Source organism: Sinohyriopsis cumingii, chromosome 19, assembly GCF_028554795.1.
Source record: "Sinohyriopsis cumingii isolate HCF-2022 chromosome 19, ASM2855479v2, whole genome shotgun sequence".
NCBI lineage: Eukaryota > Metazoa > Mollusca > Bivalvia > Unionida > Unionidae > Sinohyriopsis > Sinohyriopsis cumingii.
In genome coordinates this window covers 47,458,513-47,485,680 of record NC_142979.1, presented here as the reverse complement: position 1 = coordinate 47,485,680, position 27,168 = coordinate 47,458,513, and the positions used below count along the sequence as shown (strand labels likewise).

The following is a 27,168-nucleotide window of genomic DNA, read 5'->3' as shown; positions in this document are numbered from 1 at the left end:
CTACTGAGTGCCCTGTGATCGCCGACATGTTGTCGAGTCGCCAGCTGTGTCGCTGACTTGGTCTCAGAGACGCCAACTGGGTTGCAGACTTGGTCGTAGAGTCGCAGACTGGGTCTCAGACTCTGTCGCACAGTTTCTGACTGGGTCGCAGAGTCGTTGATTGTTTGTGTCTCAGAGTCGCCGACTGTGTCGCTGACTTGGTCGCAAAGTTGCAGACTGGGTCTTCCTCTTGTCGTCGTTTGTTTGTAGAGTCTTCGCCGACTTTTTCACTGACTTGGTCGCAGAGTCTCCGACTGGGTCGCAGACTATGTCACACAGTCGCTGACTGTGTCGCGGGGTTGGTCACAGAGTTGCTGACTGTGTCGGGTCGTTATCCGATCGAGATCGAGAGAGACGATAGTGCGAAATGATGAAAGAAGAGTTATGCTCAGTCAAAACATGTATTTCCGCAAGACCTCTGCCTTTCTTGGACGAGCCTTATTGCACCGGTCTTCTGGACGACAAAAGACCTTGTCCAAATAAGACCAAACGTGCATGCTCTGGCGGGGTGGTTATACTGCTTCACTTGCAAGGTGACGTCTTCTCACCTTTTCACTTCCTAACACACCACCATAGCAACCACAGTTGGCACGTATATATACCTAGGCTGAATCACGTGACCTAAAATTAAGACGCTAGATGGGACTACAAAGCCCGCTAACATTTACAATCGATCGGCCGGTATATGTTACAACCCTCTCGTATCCGTTGTGAACTTGGGACAGGACTCCTCCAAGTCCACGGTCGTTCGCGTCTATGCCAAGAATGAAAGCCTTTCCATGGTCTGCAAACGCTAATACAGGGACCGTCGTCAATCGCCTCTTCAACTCGTCGAAAGAAAACTGACAATTATCACACCAGACAAAAGGTCTCCCTTTTTCTGTCAGTCGGTGTAAAGTAGCCGGAATATCGGCAAATCCCTTTATGAATGGTCGTTAGTATGAGCATGGTTCTAGGAAGCTGCGAAGTTCTATCCGCAACATTGGACTTCTCCAGTCGAGTATCGGCGGGTACTTTCTCTGGATCTGCACGTATCCCCTCCTTCAATACAATATGTCCCAAGTACTTGACTTCCTTTGCGAACAAACAACATTTCTTGGGCTTGAGCTTCAGACCATCTTTCAGCAACCTGTCAAAGACCTGTCGCAGACGATCCAACTCCTCTTCGATCGTGCGTGCAAAGATTACTATGTCGTCTAAGTACACCAAACATATCTGCCACTGCAGTCCCGCCAGAACTGTCTCCATCAGTCGTTCGAAGGTCCCGGGTACATTATAGAGCCCGAGCGGCATAACATTGAATTCGTATGAACCTTGCCTAATTGCGAATGCCGTCTTCGACCGATCCGCTTCCTCCATTTCTACATGCCAATATCCACTCATGAAGTCAAAGGTCGAAAACTAACTTACTCCTGATAGCGAATGAAGCGATTTGTTTATCCGCGGTAGAGGGTAGGAGTATTTCTCAGTCGCTTCGTCCAATGCATGATAGTGGACACAGAACCTCGTTGTGCCATCCTTTTTCTTACTAAAACCACTGGCGACGACTATGGACCCGAAGATGGTGAAATTGTCCCTTTCTTCAACATGTCGTTCACATGATTCTCAATTTCTCGCCTGGCGTGAATCGGAAATCTTCTCTGGGGTAGTGTTATTGATCTCGAGCTCCATGTTTCAATTCTGTGTCGCGCCTTCGTCGTCCTTTCAAGACCAGCATCATATACAGAAAAGAGTGACTGATAGTCGCAGAGAAACGTATCCATCTTTCTCGCTTGTTCTTCAGACATCGATACTAAGATGTCGTGGCGCTCTCCATATTTCTAATACTGCTAAATCACTCCAGTTTCCGGCACTGCTGAAGACACCGGCTTGTTAAGTTTTCCTGTAAAGATTATTTCGTGCATTGCTGGAACGTTTGTTCCTGTCGTATCCGACGACGACTCGTCGACTGCGTAGTCGGTTGCGAATAAGTATTACATGACTTCTTAGCAGGACAATCTTTCTTAAAATGTCCCAGCTGGCCGCACCCGCCACAAAAAAGGTCGTCATGGTTTCAGTTTCTGCGTCTCTCTGGGACTTGTCTCGATTGCTTGGTACTCATTACTTCAGTCGTAAGTTCAGCGACCAATCTCGTCAGCTGCATCATATGCTCCCTCATTTCTTAGATTGCTGCCCTTGTTCTGCTTCCTGTGCCGACACGCCACTGATACGCCTTTCTCCTCTCTGTCATTGTAGAGCCTCTAACTCGACAGCTATATGTACCGTATCGTTCGTCGTAGCAGATCTCGCCTGTTGTACCTTTACGCGCATGCCAGAATCGTCTAGGTCATCAATAAACTGTTCCTTCGCGAGAGTGTCGACCAAAACGTGACTCCTCTCTGGGTAAACTAAAGTTGCAAGCCGCTGTATAGCCTGCGTAAGCTCTGGTAAAGATTCTCCATTCTTGCGAATCCTACTCCTTAGCTGAACTCTGTATTAACTCGGTCTGGTTCGGTGGTGCGAATCTGAACCAATTCAGCGTAAGACTTCTTCTCTGGTAATTCCAACAATTGATGTGCTTGACCTCTCAGTGCAACACCTAAATACAGTTTCTTTTCTTCTTCTGTCCATTAATTTAGGGCTGAACACATCTCTAAGTGAGCGATAATATCCATCAAGGGTGTCATCCCGTCGTATGACATCCGAGTTACTACCGGCCTCTTCAAAGTTCTCCTCTGAAATGGCAACCTTGCTTTCAGAACTCGATCTGTCTGTAAGTACTGTCTGTAGCGCATCCCTTGTGGATGTGGTATCAGCTATCTTCTTGATCTTCGGCGACTCCGAGGGTGTCGACATCGCAGTTCCACTAAAGTGAATCTGTCGTCTAGAGGCGATTCTTTCTCTCCACCACTTTCCTGCCTTCCTGGTCGTCCACGCAACCCTATCCAAAATCCCCTTCCTCTCATTTAGTGTTTTCTTCAAATCTTTTCATTCCTTCGTTAAGCGCCGTTACTCATCTTCGAAAGGAATTACTGTCTTTACTTCCGTTTCGGGAGTGAGCATTCCGTCACTAAATTTTGACGTTCCGTAAGCCATCTTGATTATTTCTGCTACTTCACGACCTATCCCATCGCTGACCCCAATCTGTAACGGAAACGCTCTCAGCTACACTACCCGGAGACTCGCTATCTCGGTTTCTTTAGGATAGGTCTTTGCATTTGGAGTGATACCCCGCTGAATCTGTCTAAAGACTGGCGTTCCAGAGTGCGACTTATTTGTACCTCAGCGGGATACCGTCTTATTCCTGACTTCTTGTCGCCGAATGAGTCTCTTGGTCGTCCGCTACTTGTTCTGTAGTCGTCGACTGTGTCGTTGAGTCACCGACTGTGTCGCTGACTTGGTCTCAGAGTCGCCGACTGGGTCACAGAGTCGCCGATTGGATAGATGACTGTGTCTCAGAGTCGCCGACTGGGTCTCTGCTCTGTCGCAGAGTCACGGACTGGGTTGCAGCCTTGGTCGCAGAGAGCACAGTAGAGTCGCTGACTGTGTCGCGAGGTTGGTCGCAGAGTCGCCGACTTGGTCTTCTTGCAGGCGCCGACTTGGTCGCAGGGTCGCGTCGTTATCCGAGAGAGAGAGAGAGAGAGAGAGAGAGAGAGAGAGGGGGGGGGGACAGTGCGAAATGATGAAAGAAGAGTTTTCATCAGTCAAAACATGTATTGCCGCAAGACTTCTTAGACGAGTCTTTTTGGACCGGTCTTTTGGTCGACGAAAGGCCTTGATCCTTCACTTTTCCGATTCCCAGGCCTAACTCTCTCCTGTCCGACGAAATACGACCAAATATACTTGCTCTGGCGGGGTGGTTATACTGCTTCACATGCAAGGGGCCGTCTTCTCATCAAACCGGTTCCTAACACACCACCATAGCAGCCACAGTTGGCACGTATATATACCCAGGCTGAATCACTTGACCCAAAACTAAGACTCTAGATGGCACTACAAAGCCCGCTAACATTTAGAATCAGAACATAAACTTTAACGAAACAAAAATTACATTAACGAAAAGAAAATTGTCCATGGGTTTTTCTCCTTACTGTAATATCCCACCCCCACCTCGTCAGTTGTTTTAGCGTGTCTTTGGGAAATATATTTATCACTAAACTTCCTAGTCATGATAAAGTCAATGCTGTGCTTAAAGTATTGTTAAAATCCAGCCAACTAATAACTCTCATATTTAATTTTCCGCCACGTCACGTAATCTATGCCTCGAATATATAAAATGAGAGCCGATGCTTGGTTGTTGATACAAGTGACCGAAACAAATTTTTATCCCGATTTTTTGTTAAAAACAAAGCTTGTATCTTGAAACCCTAAAACAAATAGACAAACAGAGAAAGCTAAAATGATTTTTGCAAATATAATACAATGGCGATTAATAGAAGCACCAAGACCAGACTAATGACATGCATTGAAGAGTTATATCCCTTGTACTACGAAGCGGAGGAGCTACTTCTCTATTCGTAGTTAAAGCGACATAATAATATAGTGGCAATAAAGTTCGTAGTCGTGTTCGAATTCATCCAGTATAATTTAATTTTGAATATGAGTAAAATGTTACTTATCTATCAATCTATTTATCACCTGTCTGCATGTCTATCTTTTAATATATCTGTAAGTCCGTTCGTCTGTATGTCTCTCGTGTTCATTTGACTGGCTGTACGTCCTTGTTCCGATAGTTTTACAGGAGCATTGTATTTCAAAACATATCGACATGGATCAATGATGTAATTGTTGTATTCCAGAGGTCTTTCACGTAAATGTAACGGTCGCTACGTAGTGCAAGGGACATTACTCCTAGAAGTATGTCTTGATTCTAGTCTTTTTGTACGTATTAGTGGTTCTTCGAGTGGTCATGCGTTTCTTTTTCCTTCTTGAAACTTTATTTTTTGTTCTTCTTTCTTCTTGCATATTGCAGTCGATTCTTGCTCTTAGCGATAAACGTCTTCAAATTTGTCTCTTTCTTCAAACTTTCTTCTTTCATTCATTCTTCTATATTCTGACTGATACAAATGGAGTGGGCAGTGTATTATTTGATTTTCATCTATGCACTTCAAATCTATCTTCTAAACTTGAAGAACGTTCACATAAATTGCTGGTAAACAAATAAAAATGGGGAATTGCGAGTTCGTGAAATTAAAATGGATAATAATTTCTTGAAATTAAAATCAATATAAATCAAAGACGACAGAATTAATTTGGTTTGATTGATTAATGCAAATGTATTGGCTTGTTGTTAATATTTTTCTTAAGCACTTGAATTTTTGTTGTTGTCAAGAGCCTCTTGTTCCAAAGAGGAAAACTATACGCTGAAGAGAAACTACATTCGATGCATACCACGGGATTGCGTGCGTTGGTTGGGCTTAGTGAAGGACAACATAATGTAAATCTAATCTTAGGTGGTATTGTCAGCAATTACTAGATGACAAGGCTCTTAAAATCAAATCCACTCTTGCTATGCATTTAAATTCCCTGTGACATATCGTTGGGAGAAATGTAGCCATGATGACAATGTCTTGATATGTCAGAGAGAACTTACGCACCTAACTGCGAACAGTATAGAGTCAGATCAGATCTCAAACGGTGCGCCTGAAGATGGAGGTCTATGTATTACCTTCAATTCGTTAGCAGAACAAACAACATAGACTCTGATCGGCTGGCGCATTATCTGACATCAGATCTTGATTTGCAAAGTTTGCAGTTGGCTAAGCGCTGGAGATGAGTTATAGAAGTAAGTACCGTATATAGCCGCTTCTAGGTCGAGTCAAACTGCGAACAAAGATCATGATCTGCCGAGACATAGTGCACATGCAGATCATGATGTATGTTGTTTATTCTACTGATTACTCGTAACAAAGTACACAGACCCAGATATGCCTGCGTACTGTGTGACGGCAGATTTGGTTCTGTGCAGTTTGCATTTGGACTCTTGTTATAAGCGGTACGCACTATACGGTACAATATTTAATGGGCCAGGGCTGAAGGCCGAAATGTGACAGTCGCATAGCCATTTACCTCTGTTGTGGTATGTTTGCCTATATACTCGCTCATAAGACGAACTGCAAAACAACAAAGATCCTGATAAGCAGTAACATAATGCGCCTGCAGATCTGAGGCTATGCTGTTTTGTTATAATGGTCTGTGCATGTTTCAGTTGGTCAAGTCTTATAAGCGAGTATATACGGTATTTATTAAAGGATGGCTCCATGCTTTTATGAAGGTAGGTAGGCAGGATGGTGGGTATGTATGTGGGCGACAAGTGTGTGCTGTTAGTTGTGGGAAGAGTGAAGAGATGGAAATTTGCTCTATCAGCTTTCGGTTGTTAATATATTTAAAAAAGAAAAAGAAAAAAAAACTTGTTCCGTATTGTCATAAACTACTCGTCATTGTAGACGTTACGTACATGGAATGGAATACAACGCTTGATCTTGTAGATGAAAGCAGAAAGAAGACCAAAGCCTGGATTTGCTCTTCGGGACATCAAAGTTTGAATGAACGATTCTTAAACTATCTGATACTATATGTAAACGGACGTAATCTGTCTGAAATTATATATCTGTACAAACAGAGCGCGAGTTCAATAACCAAGCTGAAACTCGGGAAATATGTCTGTCATTGAGTAAATAGAGCTAGGATAAGATAAAAATCGTTTAGGCGGATTGTGAGATTTGGTAACGTAATTGGGTGTAATCCTCTCGGGAAATACATTTGTTTGTTTTCTAAGTAAATACCGACATAAAGTAAAAGTGAGTGGGACATTCATGTATTTTTTTTGGGATATATCTGACGCATAGTCAGCTTATATAACAGTTCTGTTTAATGGATGGTACCACTCCACTAAATGCCCTCACTATATGGTCTGCTTATATAACAATTCTGTTTAATGGATGGTACCATTCCACTAAATACCCTCACTATATGGTCTGTTTATATAACAGTGCTATTTAATGGAGGGTACCACACCACAAACGCCCTGACACGTTGGTCTGCTTATATAATAATGCTGTTTAATGGAATTTACCACACCACTAAATACCCTCATTATATGGTCTGCTTATAAAACAGTTTTATCTAATGGAATGTATTATTCCACCAAATACACTGACTTTAACGTTTGGTTATATAACAGTGCTATTTAATAGAAGGTATCACACCAATATATGCTTCCACAATATCGTCTGCTTATGAAGCTGCGAAAAGTGTATAGTTCCCAATAAAAGTATTGGAAGTCGCGGAGACGCAATGATTAGTATGGCTAGACCAAAAATGTACGGGTTCAAATCCTACTCATAGTGGCGTGTCCCCTGGACAAGGTATTTACTCCATTGTCTGGCATTAAAAAATCTTCATGTTTTGCAGTGTTGTAAAACATCAAAACAAACCAAACCAGAAAGGTATTTTTATGTTTTCTGTTGCCATTTCTTTTCTTTAAGATGTGCTGACTAGTGCCGAATGTTTCTCCATTTCATGAAGAAAACAACTTGAAAAATCATTAAAAGAAATCATTTTTTACTGAATTCAACGTTTTATCGTACATCCTAAAATGATATTGCCAGTAGGAGATACTTGTCACTTTCATTGCAAATCAAGGAAAATGCCACACAATCCATGGAAAATGCCACACAAAAATGCCACACAATCCATGGAAAATGCCATGGAAAATGCCACACAATCCTGGAAAATGCCACACAATCCATGGAAAATGCCACACAATCCATGCAATTTTTAAATATGTCGTGCCCGAGTTGTCGCTTAAAAAAAGTATATAGTCTTGGTTTAACTGAATATATTACTAATAAAACAGATGTTACGTAGAGAAAAGAAAGAAAATATATAATAAAATGATTTAGTGTAGTGTTATTTGAGCCCGGTTTCATTAAACATCTCAAAAGTTTCTTCCTTAAAATGAGATTTGTTAAATCTCATACTTATTGCTTGGTTGGTAATACAGTACTATCCACGCACAGAACATTGAACAGTGAACAGGGACTAAAATAAACATAAATTAAAAAAATCTTAAATTTTCATTAACGTCTCGCTTTGATGAAATTTTGAGGATTTCCTCCAGTTCGAGGAATTCGTCAACTCTTTGTCAAGAATAACATGTTTTCCAAGCATTACAATGTACAACAAGAATTGATTTCGCATCCTTTCTACTATTTCTACCTGAGACAAATTATTGATGTCCGAAGTTTCACATGCAAGACAGTCTAAAATCCGAGAAGAAATTTTGAAAAGATTACTCAGACTGGGGACAGAAATGCAAATGCACATTTTCTCTGAAAACCTAATCCCAAAAAATACAGCAAGAGAACTGAAAAAAATAACAGTGATTTTTAAAATATTGTTTTTCTTCAGAAACTCTGATATTATTTCAAGATCAGTCATTGACGTCATGAAGCCTGTTCTCATGCCAAAACTCCGGGACAGCTAGGAGGTCTGATATCTGAGTGGACAACGTTCGAGCCTCGACCAATTTTACCCAGGATTCTTTTATCCAAAAAATAGTTTTGGAGAAAACCCAAGATAGAATCAAGAAAGAACGTTTTTGCAATTCGCAATACTCTTGTAGAGACGCCATGGTAGCAGTGAGTGACTTTCTGAAGTGATGGAATTAAGCGAAACGCCACGGGTGTGGGTGTGTTCCCTTCTCTCACCCCATCATACCTAAAAAGAGTTAAGTTCAACTGCACGCAACATAGACCCTGATTTGTCATCACATAATACTCAGGCAGATCAGGGTATGTAAATTTTTTGTGGGGTTTTATGATCACCTCTAACAAACCAGATAAATATCGATCTGCAGGTACATTATGCAACAGCAGATCTGGGTATGTGCAGTTTGCAGATGGACTCTACTTGTAAGTTAGGTTGTGTAGTGCCTTTAAGCATGGATAAACTTCTCAGCAATATTCTGAAATACATTGAGTTGTTTTATATTTAAACATCATTTTCACTGTTGACATACAGTGGACTCGATCTCTTGGGTTGTTATTGCTGATTTATCTCCCATGAGTTATACTTGTACTTTTTTAAACAGTTTGGCAGGAGGGGCAGTTGTTTCAAATCATGTGCATTACAGATATTTAAAAGCATTGATATGCCATGGGTTTACACTGTTACATACACATAGTTTCCTTTTGTTTTCAGGTTACAAAGGAAAGGACAGCTCAGTGTGTTTAGTAGTTGCACATTGAAAAAGAATATGTAGTCACAGTGTCTCTCTGTTGTATGTGTGTACAGGCGATACTATTCTTTGACACTATCTTGACGTTAACTGCTAAAGCGCGCGTGCACATACACACAGAGCCACACACACATACACACACACACACCATCCAATTTCTAAATGTTATATTTCAGTTCACATGCTTGATATTTTGAAAACAAAGGTTAGTAACTAGGTGTTATTTTTATGATTCACTTATTCAGTTGTCAATGAAAAACCATGCAAATAGTGTGGATATACTTCATTCTCAAGGGGCTAAAGCATAAACCCTGCAATCAGGACAAAGTTTTCGCCATCATGCAGTCTATGTGGCTTAGGCAAATAGAATTCTTACCATTTTTGATTTTTAAATAGCAATATTTGTTCTATAAATAGTAGTTTGACGATAAATGATATTACTTTTCCTCCATTTTTTCGTTTGAAGATTGACGGCCATAAAAGTTTCCCCAGAGTTTGCAGTAAAATGTGTTTGTTTGCCAAGATCTATTGCTACCATAAACTTTTAAGTACACAACGGATTTGATGTAGATTAGGTTATACAAATATAAAAGTTACGAAACGAAAGAAGGCCAGGTTCACACAGGATCACTAAATATATAAAGTGGCACATAGTTATCACAGAAAACCGATAAGGAATATGAAAGTTACGAAACGAAATAAGAACAGGTTTACAAAGTATTACTATATATATGAAGGGACACATCGTTCATCAGTTGTATAAACCAGTAGAGGATAGCGCGCATGGGTTGCACGAAGACAATATGGTTCAAGGTTTCCATGGTTAGACATAATGCACGAAGATAGTATGATTCGACATTTCTATGGTTAGATATAATGCACGACGACAGTACGATTTAACATTTGCATGGTTAGATATACTGCACGACGAAAGTACGATTTAATATTTCTATGGTGAGATATATTGCACGACGACAGGACGATTTAACATTTGCATGGTTGGATATAAGTTATATACTTCCTGAAAATTTTGAGGTTCTCTTTAAACCATGCATACACTTATTCTTAAGAGACGATGCTTAATATTTGTCCTTTATCAGATTGAAACCAATGTAGTATAATACATTTTGTTTGTGTGTGTGTGTGTGTGTGGTGGTGGTGGTGGGGGTAATTTCACAATTCGCTTCATACCATAAAAATATATCCAACATTTATGAATTTATGTCCATCTTTGGCACAAGTATGCAAGATTTCTTGTCAAAGATATATTGCAATCTCGGAATTAGATTCTTAAGTCTTCTTCCAACGATTTAAAATTATTATATTCTACTCCTGTAAACGAAAAGAGTAAAGGTCAAGAATGAAAGATAAGATATATAGAAAGAATTAAAGAAAACATGAAAAAATAAAGGAAGGAGGAAGGAACAACGTCTACCGCGTTGCAGAATGTTTAGAACAATAACTCTCACGCATGCGTCAAATGAATAAAATTTTCAAATTCCCCTTTCAAATGTTTGGATTTAATACAAAGTTTTTAATTGCTATTGAAATTTAATTAAATGAACCCCATCAAAAGTATTTGAATTTAATCTTGCGGAATAACAGTACAGTGTGGATGGACTCCTTAGCTGCATATGACATTTTGGGGATGTTATTCTTGCTTAGAATGCGTTGATGTTTATTATATATTCCTTTCCATCACATTTTATCGCAAAAATCGGATCCATGCTCACTGCATTCATTGGATAGTATGAAACAATCGGCTGACACTGATTTTAGATTATACAAATTAATTTTTCATCAAGTCGAGATTTCCTTGTCCAAAGACCAGATCAAAACAGGTCACGACGACTTATTTTTCCATGTGACAGTATCTGAACCAAATGGAACGAAATTCAGTGATTAGCAGGCGACACATCAATCACAATTATAATCGTCATCGTCGTGGTTCTTCCCTTCACTTCTCATCATCCTCCCGTGAAAATTGAACAGATACACGAAAATGCAAAGAACGCGCTGACCAGTCCATTCGTCTATGGGACAAACGTGTTCTGATTTTGCTTTAAAGCAATGAATAACTGCTGCATCATTCAACTTAATCGCCAAAAGAAGCGATCATTTCGTGACAAAGGCTTGGACAATACGACGTTTTGTTGTTTTGGTTATGGTGTAGACGCGTATTTTTAAAACACATATTAACTTATGTTGAAAACAGACTTAAACTTAATAAAGTAAATAATGGAGTTCATTAGAATAAACATTCTTCGAAGTAATATCACCTTTATTCAAACTTAAGAATTTTTACCATAACATCTAATGACCATGACCACTCGTTTCATTTCAGGCCTTGATGTATGGGTAATTTTCTTACACTCCCCCTCACCCCCCCCCCCAAAAAAAACGACAAGAAAACAAAAAGTACCTCTTTAATAGCTCGCCATCGAAAATCCAATGCTTCTCACTGCATATTTTCCCATCACTCCCACCTTACCTTCACACACTTGATGCATGGGTCATATCAAAAACCCGTACAAGACGTTTGGTAAGAAAGTATTTGAAAATGTTATTGTAAGTTAACATTTTTGTTCATTTGGTCTCTGACCTCCTTTTAGGGATTTCAGGCGCGAAGCCAATAACCATCTACCCCACCACCCCGACCTTTGGTGTCACAGTGGCAAGCATAAACTACAACGTTTTGTGAATTTACACCTAGTTCTTTAAGATACGTGGTACAGAAACAGAAGGTATCGCTATATCCCAGACGAATGTGGGGAAAAAGCGTTGGTTAAAGAAAGCACTTGCACTTTCATTTTTACTATACCGAATACACTGGTTGACAGCTTGAAAAAAAGGAGGGGTGTGTGCAAATGTTTAGTATATCTGATTCGTCTCTTACGAAATTCTATGTTGAATGTATTAATTTGAATATTAATGTGTTTGTGTGTTCGGGAGTGTGAAATCTAGATAGGAAAACTTTCAGCATTTTTACAAAGAATAAAAAAAACTGATTGTTTTGGCAGATTGCGATCAAAACAAAAATCGAAGTAACTTTACATACGGATCTGATTTTCATTGTGCTCGAATCTAGATTATGAAAACCAGAAATACAAAACTTTTCAAACAGAACATAAAGGAACAAAATCACACTTCATTACTATTTACACACTATTTTAATGACCGCTCCCGTGGCCTAGTGGTTAGAGCTTCCGCCTCAGATGCGGGATGTCGCGGGTTCGAACCTCGGCCGCGTCATACCAAAGACTTATAAAATGGTACTAACAGCTGCCTCGAGGTTAGTGTTAGGATTGGTCGGCCTGGTGTCAGGATAATGTGACTGGGTGGGACATCAAGCTACATGCCTGTGGCATGATGCCCCAGTGCTAGACATCACTATAAACTGCCACAATGCAGACATCGTAGCGATATGACTGAAAAATTGTCAAAGCTACGTTGAAAATCAAAATCACACACAGACACACACTATTTTAATGGCTGAAGAAAGAAACTACTCGCTGGATACAAGAACAGTAGAAGATATGACTTCAGTTGTTAGAATGAACTCAGAAGACAAAACACCTTCGTGTGACCAAAGCAATAATTTTAAGCACATTAATAAATCAGGGAAAATAGCTAACAGTGACATAAAATTGGAGTGAGGCTTCGGTGGCAATAAAATTAATTGTAGCTTCGACAATTTTTGAGGTAATATTAAATAATCCATGTAAGTCGCTCACAAAGTTACTTCACTCCAAAAACGCACTCGCATTGCAACTTTGGTTTCAATTGGTGTATCGAATTAAGACCACCTCAGCTATTTCTACGAATCAAAATATGCCACTGATGTATGTCAGCGCAGTAATTTACCGAAAAATCATACATTTTGTTTGCCGGATATTTCTTCGCAAAAAAGAAACCGGAATATATTCGGACCAAGTCAACTATTTATGCGATTTGATTGACCGGAGGATTGACCGAGAAGTTGCGAATGAAAAAAAAATATAGAGTGATTGATTCGCAACTTCGCGGTCTGTCCATATCTAATAAATAACAGAGATCGTCTGAACGGCGGCTAATTGAAGCTGTTGGCAGATATTGGGGGTATGAGCCGTAGGATTGACATCGAAGTTGCAAAGGGAATTAGGAGTTACAGCTCAAACAGGGAAGACGGAGTGAATATTGACCTTCCTTTTCCAGACGCAAAAGTACAACATACAAGTATGGTGGAAAGGGGTTGGGGCAACACTATCAAGGATGTTTTACTGAAGATGGATACTACAAAAAAAAGGTCTTAAACTAAATGTGAAATACATGGTTTGGGTTCTTACATCTGAGTTGCGTATACATTCTGATGAAAGGGTGTGTTAATTGAAGCTCTGCTGAAAATTAATTCTTCACCGGTTTCTTTTTTACCATTTGGGATCAACAAATGTTACAAATGTGTTTTGTATTGTCATTTATTGTCATCTGTGACATTATCCGAACGACAAAAGGAGATTTTAAAAAAATCAACAAGAGTGCGAGGAGATCGTGACTCAAGTCGCAGCATCAAACCCATACAACAATGATATATAATACATGTAACTCTGAAATAAAATGAACACCCACTTAAAATATTGTGGCTAACGTACCGTGCTTAGTAGCTTCATATCAATTTACCACCCTCTATTTCGACTACACCTCCATACATTAACAACATGTTTCATTTTAGTCCTTTTGAGGCAAATAGAAAATTAGATTTTGTCATAGCTAAGGTTTCAAATGCAACTGAAAACACGTTGACCTCGCTTACGGATAAGGTCGCTAGTTTAGAAAACATGATCAAGCTTGTTATGGACAACAAGTAATCGATAAGGTATTTTATTACATACCCCTTTAATTTCGCATGCTTGATCTGGTGTTCGATATAGCTGTTCAATCCGTTTTCCATATCGCTCATATTCGAACTACTCAGGTGCCTTCATTGACGTCCGCGTAAATATTTTTTAGAAGCACTGAATCGACTTTTATAATTTTCAGTTTGTTTTGAATTCTATTCGCACAATAAAGCTAAAATATATAGATAACAATAGCATACTCGTACAAGCGTTAAATGTACATTTTGCGTCACCGAACGATAAAAAATATGTAGCCCCAATTAGTCTTGTAATAAACCAATCAGATATACCCAACTAGTACTTGCAATAAACCAGTCAGATACCCCCAATTAGTACTTGTAATAAACCAGTCAGACAAGGGGAATCCCATGCAGATGCAAACTACCGTCGTCCATTCTCTTGTCTGAGACGATGAGTCGTTTTCAGGGTGACATTTAGCAATAAAAGTCGGTGAACTTGTTTAATACATGGCACAAATTATCAAAGTGAAGTACAATAGGTTGATATAAATCCAGAAAAAGATAAAAGCGACTTCTGTACGTGATAGTTACTTGCTGACGTGATTCTACCAAAAGGGTGCCAAGATGGCGACTGTTCGTCCTTGTCTTTATTAAATACAGGAAACAATTCAGAAACAAAATGTTATTACCATCTAATGTCTAATTTATTTTACAGCAGATCGTGAGCGGATACGGGTCCGTGACTTTTTTTTAATCAGCTGCCAAGATGCGATCTGAAGGTTGTATTTTTCTCTTAACCCGCCCCCTGCCAGGAACAATCAAATTGGAATTACAAAGATTACCAAAGTATCAATTTATATAAAAGTGTAATGAATTCTGGACTAATTCTATAAATAAAAATTCACTTGAGTAAATAGGTAACCAGAAGGTCAAAGAAATTTGTATCATCGTACGGTTTTAAAACGCGCGACCCCTTCTACTACCGCATTTGTACTTAGTAAGTAATGTTTGGTAATGACAATATAGGGCCTTACTAGCAGTTATTCCAAATGACGATGGCTATTTTGCTGGCTTCTTTGACGGCAAACCATGTCCTTTTCGCTTTTTACAAAAAAAGTACGGTTCACTAACTCATCAGCTTGGTCACTGCTGTACTTCAAATAAATATTGACCCAGAATATTTCTTATTTGTTCACTTTCACAATTGTTGTAGATATCAAAGATTCCTAGTTAGAAAAGGCTGTAGCAATCGTAGACGTTAAATTTATAACCTGCTTTTGTAGCAGTGTTAAAGATTTCATTACAAAAAAATAACCCGCGAGGTGATCAATTTAATCAAATGCATAAAGCGTCTATTTTGTTTACACAAAGAAACCCAATTTGGTTTGGTTGCTATTCTAGTGAGAGAAAAAAATCATTTTAGACTTGTATACATAGAGCTACCTTTTTTTCTGATCAAGTTTTCACCAGTGAGTTCTCACAAATTAGGTGGATGAATATCAAAGAAGATGGGAGAAAGACGTTCCAATAGTCTTTTTGTAATAAGAAAAAAGGTTCGTATATTCAGAGAGAGAGAGAGAGAGAGAGAGACAGAGAGAGACAGAGAGAGGATTTTGACGATATTTCAAGTGTATATAACAAAATGTTACCTTTCCCAATTTGGTCAGCACCCAGTCGTGAAAACAGTCTACGTTTCCGATTGAATTTGTCACTTTTTTTCTAAGCATGTCACTTTCCGGAACGATAGCTCCACAGAATTCGCACTGTACACTTCCATGACTGTGTCTCTTCCTTCGTCTAAAATTTCTAGATTTTAGTCGGGGTGTAGCAACTCCAGTTACCAGCACGGGTTCCCTACCTCCGAAAGAGTCTAAATGTTGAGGAGCATCAGCAAGGTCGGCCAGCCTTGTTAACCGATAAGACGAGACGTCATCGTCATCTTCTTCAGCGAACGTTTTAGATTTGACGTCTGCTTCCTCGTCCCCACTTTGTGAAGCTTCCGACCAAATCTCAAGGTCATCTGAAGTCCTTATTGACGATCTACTATGACTGAGGTCCCCAAATGTTACGGATCGTTTCATGGATCCAAAACCACTGTCAACCTCGCTCCTTCCCAATGAGCTTGAATATCTAATAGCTTTCAATGCCGACTTTGTCGGTTTGTGGTTTGCTGGCAAAATGTGCGAAATGGCAGAGAGATAAAGGCCCTGAGTTCCATCGTCAGCAACAACTCCAAAGGACCTATTAATTAACATCTCCCCGTCTTCACGAATCCTCGCCTTAGGGATCAGCATAATGGGGACCCTGTCGATTGTCAACTTCTTTTTACGACTTCTGTTGTGCGTTGAAACGTATTCCGTTTGAGGCATAATATTCCCCTCCACAATCGAGAACGGTGCCCATGGTTTTGTTCTTAAACTTAAATTCATGATGACAGGCTTATATCTTTAATCAACAGCAATGAAATTCTTTAATAATTAAGCACACAGAATGGGACACAACGTCTGTATGAATGTATTCATGTGTTGCATCTTTGATTTCTTCGTCATAGTTGATGATATAATTCCATAATATTTTCATTAACGTTGTGACTTTTGGTCTTTGCTATCAATTCTTTAGTCGACCTGCAAAATAAACAAGTTATGTAATTTGGGACCAACATATTGTGATTTCAGTAACTATTAACATCATCTGTTTTAATGCAGTGTAATAAAAGATGACATCCTTTCCAAGGCCAGTTTCCAGCGGTACGTAGTCTTTCCATTAAAATTTATTTTAAGATTAAAAATTGTGTTCGTTAGATGGTATTAATCATAATTTGTAAGCATCATACATGTCAGGGAAAGATGACTATAGCTGTATTACTTTTTAGGCAAATATTGTTTAAAAAAATGTAACGAACCGATCTGTAATTTTTGGGGTATGTGTAATATGTTAAAACGAGGCAAGCGTAAATTTCTTGACCTTAAAAAGTGTACATTTCGCTTAAGGATATTGACCAAACACCTATGTTTATATTTAACTCAGATATATTTTATGGATTTGACATGTTTGTTTTAATAGCATAGTAGTTAATTGTTGTTTGTCATGAAGTTGTTTGTTGGATGATTTGGCATTGGACGAATCGTCACAACCGAGGTAATCATTCTTAATCCTTAACAAAGAACTACATATAAAACCAACTTGTCGCCTTTGAAAATTGTACTAATGAATTATAAGCAAATTTTCAGTTTGGTATTTAATAAAAGATACACGCTAATTGAATGAAAAACAGTGAAATTGTTACATAATAATATCTAATACGAACTTCTAGCACAACTGTACGCCACATAAACAGTCGGTACAAGTGAGATGGGATGGGCCAACTTTACTTTTCCTCAATATACAACCGTGTCATTCTCTATGATAGCTAATCAATTTAAACAAGTGGAAGGCATTCATTTTTATATACCCTTTCAAGCAAAGATTCAGGCTTTCGAACAGATAACAACCAGTTAGCGAGGTGAATAAACATAATACATCAAAATCGAAGTCAGAAGCTACCGAATAGAAAAACGAACGCAATTTAATCCTTTCAATGCAAACATTAAACAAATTTACAGAGAAGCGAAATTTAATATTAAACTAATTATTGACACACTGTTTATTTTGTGGCACATTACTGCTATGCACTAGAAATTCATCCCCACAAATCAGGTTGTTCTGTCAGCGTTATTGTTCTGGTCTTAAGGTGGATCTCCATCAATGCTTATTGAATTCACTTACTCAGTAATATGTGATAACGTCATGCATAACATTAACATCCATTCTAAGAAACGTTGCTTCTGCACACACCTTCTCAGCAGTCAAATGAAGTCTCTTATAAATAAAAAAATAAAGTTGCGGAGCGGAGGTAGTTTGGAAGGTTGAACGTGGACCTCGTAATCCAACGGTTGTTCAGTTAGAGCTGTTCAAATGTTTCTGGTGCTAGACACGGTACATTCCTGTATTTACACTACTGTGTATGTGTAATGCGTAGTTCTATGAAAATCAGTGGTGTAATGTAACAGGAGTGAATTCTTGTTTACATGCCGTTTTCGGCATAAATCCTCTGCTGAAAAAAACTTCCACTGCCCCATGTTTCACCATGTTAGTTCATCAGATATGTGTAAACATACAGAGGTCAGTTGAAAATGAATGGTTACGAATCGATGATGATGTTTTATTAATTAAATCCAATCTCTCTTTGTTTTCAGTTAAAACTATAACGGGAAAGATTCTGCCCAATAGTTTTATTAACGTTTCCTTTCTGTGGTAATGGAATTTTTTGGATAATTGGCTACATTGTGTAGCCAGAAATATTTTACAACGAGGAGGTGCGGCTATAAATTACTTACGTTTGGACTTGTAATTAATTTTGCTTTGGTTTATTGGTGTACAAATTCCTGAGATCAATAAAACACAAAAGATGGTAATAAAAAGATCTCACAAATATATGTATGTAAATATGTAATGTCAAAGCCATGTTCCTTTCGGATGATTTTTTTTTAATTTAGTTTTTTGTTTTGTTTAAAAGATCATAAGCACATATATACTGTATCAAATTTACACACCGTTTCGCACACCTAGCCGGCCATGCATGTATGCCTGTCATACATGGGTATCATAAACCGTTAGTTCACATTTTATTTCCACGTACCACTCTAAACTACATTTTTGAAGACGGAATCAGGTACTGTCCAATATATTGTATTATTGTTTGGTAGGCAGTACGGCTTTTAAATCTGTAGAAATACATTGTACAACAATTAAAATGTATCTTTCTATTTGAGCCTAACAAGCGATAGCCAGTCTTTCGCTTACCTGTTAAAAGACCAAAGGCTATTAATGTCCGCAAATGCCTGAACCAATACACAACAAAACATAAAATTGAGAACACTGTGTTCTTTTTAAAGTTGTTTAACTGGACATGTTTTAAAGCTTCATTAGAAATCCAAATAACACACACACACACACACACGCACGCACACACGCACGCGCGCGCTATTAAGTAACACTAATTTCCATGGGGGTAAAGATCAAAGAAATATAATCTAATTTTGTTTGATATTCTATGCAAACTAGAAGGCGTAGTTATTTCTGTTCTTTGGCGATTAGTGAATTATACAGGTGATATGTTTATATAACTCGACTATCCCGATTCGTTGTGTGTTTAATGGATAAAAAGTAATTAACTTTATAATAAAAAAAATTAACAGTTTAATTAACTCTATAATAACTCAACTACCATTTAATATTTGTTGTGCAAGCTTTCATACCGTGACAGTTAATATGAGACCCTCTCTTCGACCTCTCCTTCGTAATTAAGCAGTTCGGTTAACTGTGTATTATAAGGTAGATTCGCTACAAGTAAAGAGCGACTGAGGTGTGTCGCAGTGTGCAAGTTCAAGTAAACGACCTAACCCTGTCACACCTACGCATCGATATTTGCCCACACCTCAAGGCAGAAATGTGTAATGGGTATCTCTCATGTTTCACTAAGTTGATTTCTAAGTTTCACTTAAAATAATATTGAAGGTAAAATATTTTTAAATGACTTGCTTTTGTGTGCCTACTCACTTAATCTGTTTATCCACCTACCTGCGTTTACAAGTCCACACATACAGAAGCACGTAAGCCTGATTGTATATACATGTACATAAATGCCAACATGCATACATCAATGCATCCTTACATCATACCTGAGGAGAAAGATAATAATCTTTACTTTGCAACCTTAAACAAATTTACTCGTGTTAACAGAAAAAAATCTATGTCAACATTTTGGTGCTTTCAATATCAACTATATATATATATATATATATATATATATATATATATATATATATATATATATATATATATATATATATATATATATATATATATCGGTTTAATTGCTACATACGGCAATTTTTGTTGCAACTTAGCCTTGGATGCCAATCTTTCCCCAACGTATTGACAGGCGTTCAATACACAATTAGAGATGTCCGAGTCGATAAATAGATTGCATGCATTAATAATCACATTTTTAAATGGTCTAACTTTTATCGACCAAAACCTGGGAAAAAGTAATTAAAACAAATAACCTCTAACACTGACACTGACACAAAAGCTGTCAAGTTTAATAAATACAGAACGAATAGTTACACTCGCGATAAATGTTTCGGTTAAAGGAAGTGAAAATTTATATTTGTTCATATCCATGAGTCTAAATGTGGATGTGAAAAGTTCATGTGCCCAGTCAGTTTATGTTAATGTGCTAGAAAGAGAGATACGGTAACTCTGTCGAAAACTTAATCTGTCATTTGTATCGTACGTTTCCGAGACGTTGAAATCCAAATTCATTTTTCAAGGTCGGATATCGTGCCATTGCGAAAATTCCACACTTAACAGGAATAAATAATGCCAGTGTCTATGGTAAAATTACCAGTATAGCATTTAAAACCAAGGTCATCATAAGGCATATGGGCAAATATATCGTCTAGATTACTACCAGAAATAATATATGATAAATAATTACGGCACCACATAATGCTAATTCACTGAAGATAATATTACAGTTTCGCTGTTATCAGTTAAACAATTGGGCTGGTTAGCGACCACAACCAGATACCATATAAATTCACTTCAATAAACAGAGCACAAAGAACATCAAAGTATATTTTCATTAGCCATACTGACCTACTTAAGTCATCGCTACTTTTAACAGAAAGTAGAACGGAATATACGCTATTAAGAACGTCAAAGTATATTTTCATTAACTGGCCTACTTGCGGCATCGTTACTTTTTCACAGGAAGTTGGATTGAATACACTTCATTGATTCCAGTTTCTATTAGCGAAATATTCGTAAAGAATTATCACCATCTATCAACATGAATTAACAGTAAAGTATTTAGTCGTACCAACATAACAAATCAGAAAAGTAAACTCAGTGAAAGTTGTGCTTATACTGTGCTATTTTACATTAAAGCGCCTTTGTAAGTAGATAAAGGTAAAAAATAAAATAGGATATGCCTTTGAAAAATACTTAAAATATTAAATGCTAGTTATCAATAGGACTAACAGTACACACAAATTATTTTCATTATTTTGTTGTGAACAAGAAAGAAAGAAATCATAGCGCTTACGATCTGGGTAGACAATGGGATCTTTGCAGTATTTATACATTTTTCTGGACGTCGTTAGAACACCATAGAGTGTCTGAAGCCATGTTTTGGAACATTTTCATCTATTTGGAAACCAAGCTGTAGAATATCTCTCACTGTCCATTCATCTGTCTACCTATTAACCTATCGTCGGATGTCCGTCCAACACATATCGTTACCCGTGGGCCAATAAACACTAATACCTCTAGAATATGTATTATGCGTTATGTTATTATATGCACAGCGGTAAATCTGACGGGCATTCTTGTCGTTTGACCGTCACACGTCTGACTAACATTACATAAAAATCACAGATACAATGAACATAACTTTATCATTTTCAACAAATTTGTGTGAAAGTTTCAATACATACTTCGCGTTCATACTAATTCGTATTGGTGTAATTTTTATTTGAATTTTGTTTACATGTATTTACATTCACGGGTGTGGCGAGCGTATGATGCTTACTCCATTTCGAATATCACGTCAGAAATACTTAACTTGCTGAACAGGTGACCGCTATTCAATGTTACCATTGAACAGACAACAGCTAATTTGGCATCATATTCACCAACGATGCTAATGAAGGTTTTAGAAACACAACTTCTTCCTCTTCCGGGATTTCCAAATCGTAACCTCTCGTGTGACTTGTGACTTGGAATTTTAACGTAGCTTTAACAATTTTCCAGTCATATCGCTACGATGTCTGCAATGTGGCAGTTTATAGTGATGTCTAGCACTGGGGCATCATGCCGCAGACATGTAGCATGATGTCCCACCCAGTCACATTATCCTGACACCGGGCCGACCAGTCCTAACACTAACCTCTTAATGCTGAGCGCCAAGCGAAGCAGCTGTTAGTACCATTTTTGTAAGTCTTTGGTATGACTCGGCCGGGGATCGAACCCACGACCTCCCGCATCCGTAACCTCTCGTGACAGAGGCCAGTCTGCGTACCAACAGGCCATTCATCTCTTTCTTCAGGTGTTCATCAAAGGACATAGCAGACCTTTACGCTTGTAGTTGAGAGTATTTTAAATAATTCGTAAGATTAGAATGTGTTGTACATTTTTCGCGTAATATGAAAGGTAATAAGTAGAATTCTATATCAATTTGTTTCAATTATAGGTATAATCAAATTAGGACAGATGTAAACGAGCTAGATTTCCAGAAAACATTTCAAACTTTGACTCCAATTTGCAAGCAGCGTAAATTGACACTATTCTACACAATAATCACGAAGTATATAAATATTTAAGCAAAAACATTTTATGCATAGAAGCAGATGAGCAGAAACAATTACTAATCACCGTATAATCCCAACTATTCCCACAAGCATTCTCTCTCATTCAATCGAATTAGTATAACGGGATCGTAAATTATTGTTAGAAAGACTTACATGAAACTCGTTGACTTGATCCATCGCCTCAGTTACAAAAATACAAGAAAGTCAGTTAGATGGATATCGACGGATTTGCTTTAGCTTGGAATATTCAGTACTTCAGTTATTCTTCCATACAGGCAAAGAGATAATAAGATCTCTTTTCATAGATATATCTGCTAGCAGTAAGCACATATCACCTCGTGTCTCTTTGCCACACATCCTTACACGAAGGAATGGATTAAAGCAACAACCGACTGGTGTTCAATTTCAAATAAACAACTGAAAATTCATGTTAACATTAAGTATGTTACGGGTTGAAGTACAACAAATTTGGTTGGGACAGGTCATTCAGTACAACTTCTTAGGTCGAGTAAGCTCGTAGGATTAGCTCCCGACACGAATAGGCTAATTGCTCAAACAGTATTTGATAATCCTACGGTAATTTATTGGATAAACCCTCACTCTCTTCTCGGCAACGTTCATATTAAAGACGACCCGATAGACGAATTTAAAAACGATTTATCCAATCTTCAATCATGTGCGCTGACGTGGTGTTTTTAGTAAACTTGTCTTTTCTTGTTTGTTTCCAGCAAGCGGTCGTATCTTAATATTATTGACTGTGCAACTTGAGAAAGTCTTTATATTGTTCGACAGGAGTATGTGGTGGTAGCGTATGTGCCGTCAACAAGGAAGCAGTTATTGTAAATTGAGATAGAATCTCGTTGAAAGACGATACTATCTGCAATACGGTTATAAAATTCACTCGAATATTTAATTTTGCAATTTCAATCTTAATAATGTTTAAATTTATTTGATTTTTTTCTCAGTTTGCTTGACAATAAATGATTTAACCAAGGCCGTCGTTTGATTTTGTTCAGAAGAAATACTTCTAAATCAAAATTGCTCAGTAGCTATCATTGTTGAAAGCAAGGTAGAAAACAATACGTTAATGTACAAGAACGACAAAGGTACATTTGAAACAGTTTTATGCAGTTATCTGGTTTTCAGTTCTGTTGGTGACAGGTAAGTTCCTACTTCTTATTGACAGAGGGCCCCGGATGACCGAGTGATCTAAGGAGCTCGCCTTTACAGATCATTCACACATCTCACCTCCCTCAACGTGAGTTCGAGTCTCGGTTCGACCAGTGTGGGTATGTGAGAAAGCTTTCCAGTAGCTTCCCGTGTGTTGGTGGTTCTTTCTGAGGTTTTCCCGTGTTCTTCCCCCACCAAATATATGGGCTGCAATATATAGTCTATCTTGTACTGAAAAAATGGCGTTAAACCCAACAAAACCATCCTTCTGTAAAAAAAAGTTTGTGTAATTACAGCAGACGGAAAATTACTGCGATCAAGCACCGCCTGACGCAATCGAATTCTCACAGACCTTGTTCGAGTGAATGAACATTGTTCAACAACCCGAGACTGGACACTTGACTAGTAAATCTCCATATACTGTGTTTGTTACATCTTCGTTAGCCAAGGTTCCGACGTGATAACCCTATCTACACCTTGGCGTATCGAGCAGATACTTATGTGCTTCGGGTCTGTGATTTTTATAGGACGCGGCGGCATCCTTTTTAGCTTAACTGCCCATACCATTTTCGGCCGATGGACAATGCACCACGCTATTGGTTAGTTAGCATTCCATATTAAGGGAGGCAACTCGTGAAATCCACTAGATGTCGCTAGGGCAAAGCACCAGTATCACTGTTTCATCCCCAAGATGTTTGTCAATGTCATCACTAAATGTCTCAGAGCAGCACTCGAGTCTCTAAATTTGTATTTCGACAGAGCGTTGTTAAGATAGCACGAATCAGAGCCATACCAAAATTTTATGGACTATACAGGATCTGTTTGGTCCAGAAACAGTCCCCTTAAATGTAATATTCTGTGTTCAACGCACTTTCTGGGCTGCCTTGTGAAAATTTAGTAAAATGTCAGAAAACGTGATCGATACGGATTAAAATGTTGCAGGCTCTGTTAGAAAAGCAATTGACTTGGGCCAAAATGTAAAAAAGTTGTAAAGTGAGCACTGAAATTATATCACATATAAGATAGAAAAGTCTTTGTGACGAGTAACTTCGACCTTTCTTCTCTCCCTCCCCCCCCCCCCCCGTGTCAGTGTTAAACTTGAAAGGCTAACATCTACGACTTTTATGTTACGTGTTTAGGCTCGAATAAACAGTAACAAAAGAAAGGGTGAAAACAACAAGCTTTGAAAAATTTAACAAATAATTCTTTCCCTGGAAAAATACTGTAAAAATGAAAATATAAGAACTTACGGTTTTAAGAATCAAATCCAATAATAATCCAAGAATAATCCGCGAATTAAATTTTAGAAGTCCTAATAATGAAATGTTTTAATGAATTCAAGTTCGAGTCCCGACGAAGAATCCAAGATGGAAGGCAATGACGTATACTGTATCCTTTGTGGTGTTGTAAGATCTACAGTTCTGTGTTATTTGCAAACAATAAATCCGGTGTTTGAATTAATGAAATATGTTTGTCCAAGAATTCTGTATGAGCACTCAATTTTTTTGCAGGAAAAAGAATTTCCTTTAGAATCCAAATAGTTTTGAATAAAAATTAAATTGTAACTCCAACTGACTCAACAAACACTTTCCAGTGTAAAGTAAAAGCCCCGACTGAGAAAAATCTCTATAAACAAAGATTATACAGTAACTTGAAACGCAAAACAAATAATCGGATGAGGGTCAACTTTCCAGAATCTTCGAGAATCATTTACGTCTAAAAATACGTAGTCCCAGTATGACTTTGACAAAAACCAATCATTTTATTCTAAGAATAAGATCAAAATAAAAAGTTGTTTATTTGTCTCAGTGATTTCTGAAATCAAGGTCGGGAACTAGGTCAGCTTTAGATGTTTACAACTGAAGAGTCAAGGTCAAACTATTTTCTAAAAAAATATAAAGTTCCTAATAAACAAAAGCTACATTATTTTGACATATAATGAAATTAAGAATATAAAAAATTAAAACTTACAAAGAATTAAATTAAATCAAATATTATTTAAATCAAATATAAATAACACTTCCCCATAAAAAGAAAGATGTATATGATAAAGCTTTCTTTTTACCATATATTAATTATACACGAGGTTAAAAAGAACTTTCATAAATTACACCTAGTGTACATGAAATAATACATTGTTATACATGGGAAAGTGCATCTGCTATTAAATTATCTTTCCCCTTGACGTGCTTGATGTCAATATCATATTCCTGTAACAACATCTTGCCGATGAAAGTAAGGGGGTTTTGGTCACTAAACACAATAATCGAAAAGGGAGCTGAACTAATGTAAACTTCAAAATGTTGTAATGCCAAAATCAAAGCCTAAATTCTTTCTCGATTGTTGAATAATTTCTTTGATGCTTATTTAATGTCTTAGAAAAATAGCACACTGGATGATCAATACCATTTTCAACTTCTTTAGTCAAAACTGCTCCAACCTCAACGTCACTTGCATCAATAGACAGCTTAAAAGAGTGACTGAAATTTGGAGCTGTAAGAACTGGCGCATTTTTAAGTATGGCTTTTAACTTGTCAAAAGACTCCTGACATTTTTTCAGTCCATAGGAACTTGTTTTTCTTACTCAATAAATTTATCAAGGTTCAGCAATTATATAAAAATTGGAACGTAATTTCCGATAGTGTGCAGCCATACCTAAAAATCGTATCAGTTGCTTTTTATTAACAGGCACAGAGAATTCAGAGATAGCCTTGACCTTGGCATGTTATAGGTTTAACTTGTCCATGTCCCACGATGTCCTAAAAAAGTTACACTAGCACGGCAGAACTCAGTTTTGGATATATGAATTGTCGAACTTGCATCTGTGATTCTGTCAAAGAATTTCAGAATTGTTACTAAATGTTCTTTCCAGGTGTCATTGTAGATGATGACATCATTGATGTAAGCGTCACAATTATCTAGACCAGAGGTAATCATATTCATGAGACACTGAAAAGTACTTAGCGACCATTTCATCCCAAACGGCATTACTTTATATCGATAAAGTCCATCTGGAGTTATGAATGCCGAAATTTCCTTCGCTCTTTCCGTTAGTGTAATTTGCCAAAATCCTTTCAGAAGGTCACATTTGGTGACATACTTGGCATTTTCGATCTTATCAATACAGTCATCAATTCTTGGTAATGGAAATTAATCTGTTTTTGTCACACTATTGGCTTTCCTATAATCAGTACAAATACGGAAAGTTTTATTTGGTTTGGGAACAAGTATGCATGTTGAACTGCATTCACTTTTACTGGGGTCTATCACATCATTCTTCAGTAAATACTGAATTTCTTTTTTCAAGTATTCCTGTTTGAGAGTGTTAATCCTCTACGGGTGTTATTTCACAGACTTGGAATTTACAATTTCAACGTCATGAAGAAAACAAAATTTGTTCTTGTAGGAACATCTGGAAAACGTGCTCATATTCAAATAATAACTGTTTAAGTTCATTTTTTTTTCTTGCTCTTGCAAATGTAAATGTTTCC

The 27,168-nt window shown here is 37.7% G+C and overlaps 1 protein-coding gene across 10 annotated transcripts in view; it reads right to left on the bottom strand.

Moving 5' to 3' along the window:
- Positions 1-27,168, bottom strand: part of LOC149775651 (uncharacterized) — a 211,960-nt gene that overhangs the window by 155,217 nt on the left and 29,575 nt on the right. For 3 of the 10 annotated variants that reach the window (XR_016416548.1, XM_089943845.1, XM_089943849.1), the window contains exons 1-2: positions 22,661-23,065; positions 15,743-16,717 (exon numbers count right to left, since the gene is read on the bottom strand). Coding sequence is in view for 9 of the 10 variants with exons in the window: in XM_089943845.1 (XP_089799971.1) it covers positions 15,743-16,522 (780 nt within the window). In the remaining variant the exon portion in view is untranslated. Of the gene's footprint in view, positions 1-15,742; positions 16,718-22,660; positions 23,069-27,168 lie in introns of those variants that run through there. The other 7 variants (XM_089943854.1, XM_089943852.1, XM_089943847.1 and 4 more) reach the window with 6 other exon arrangements.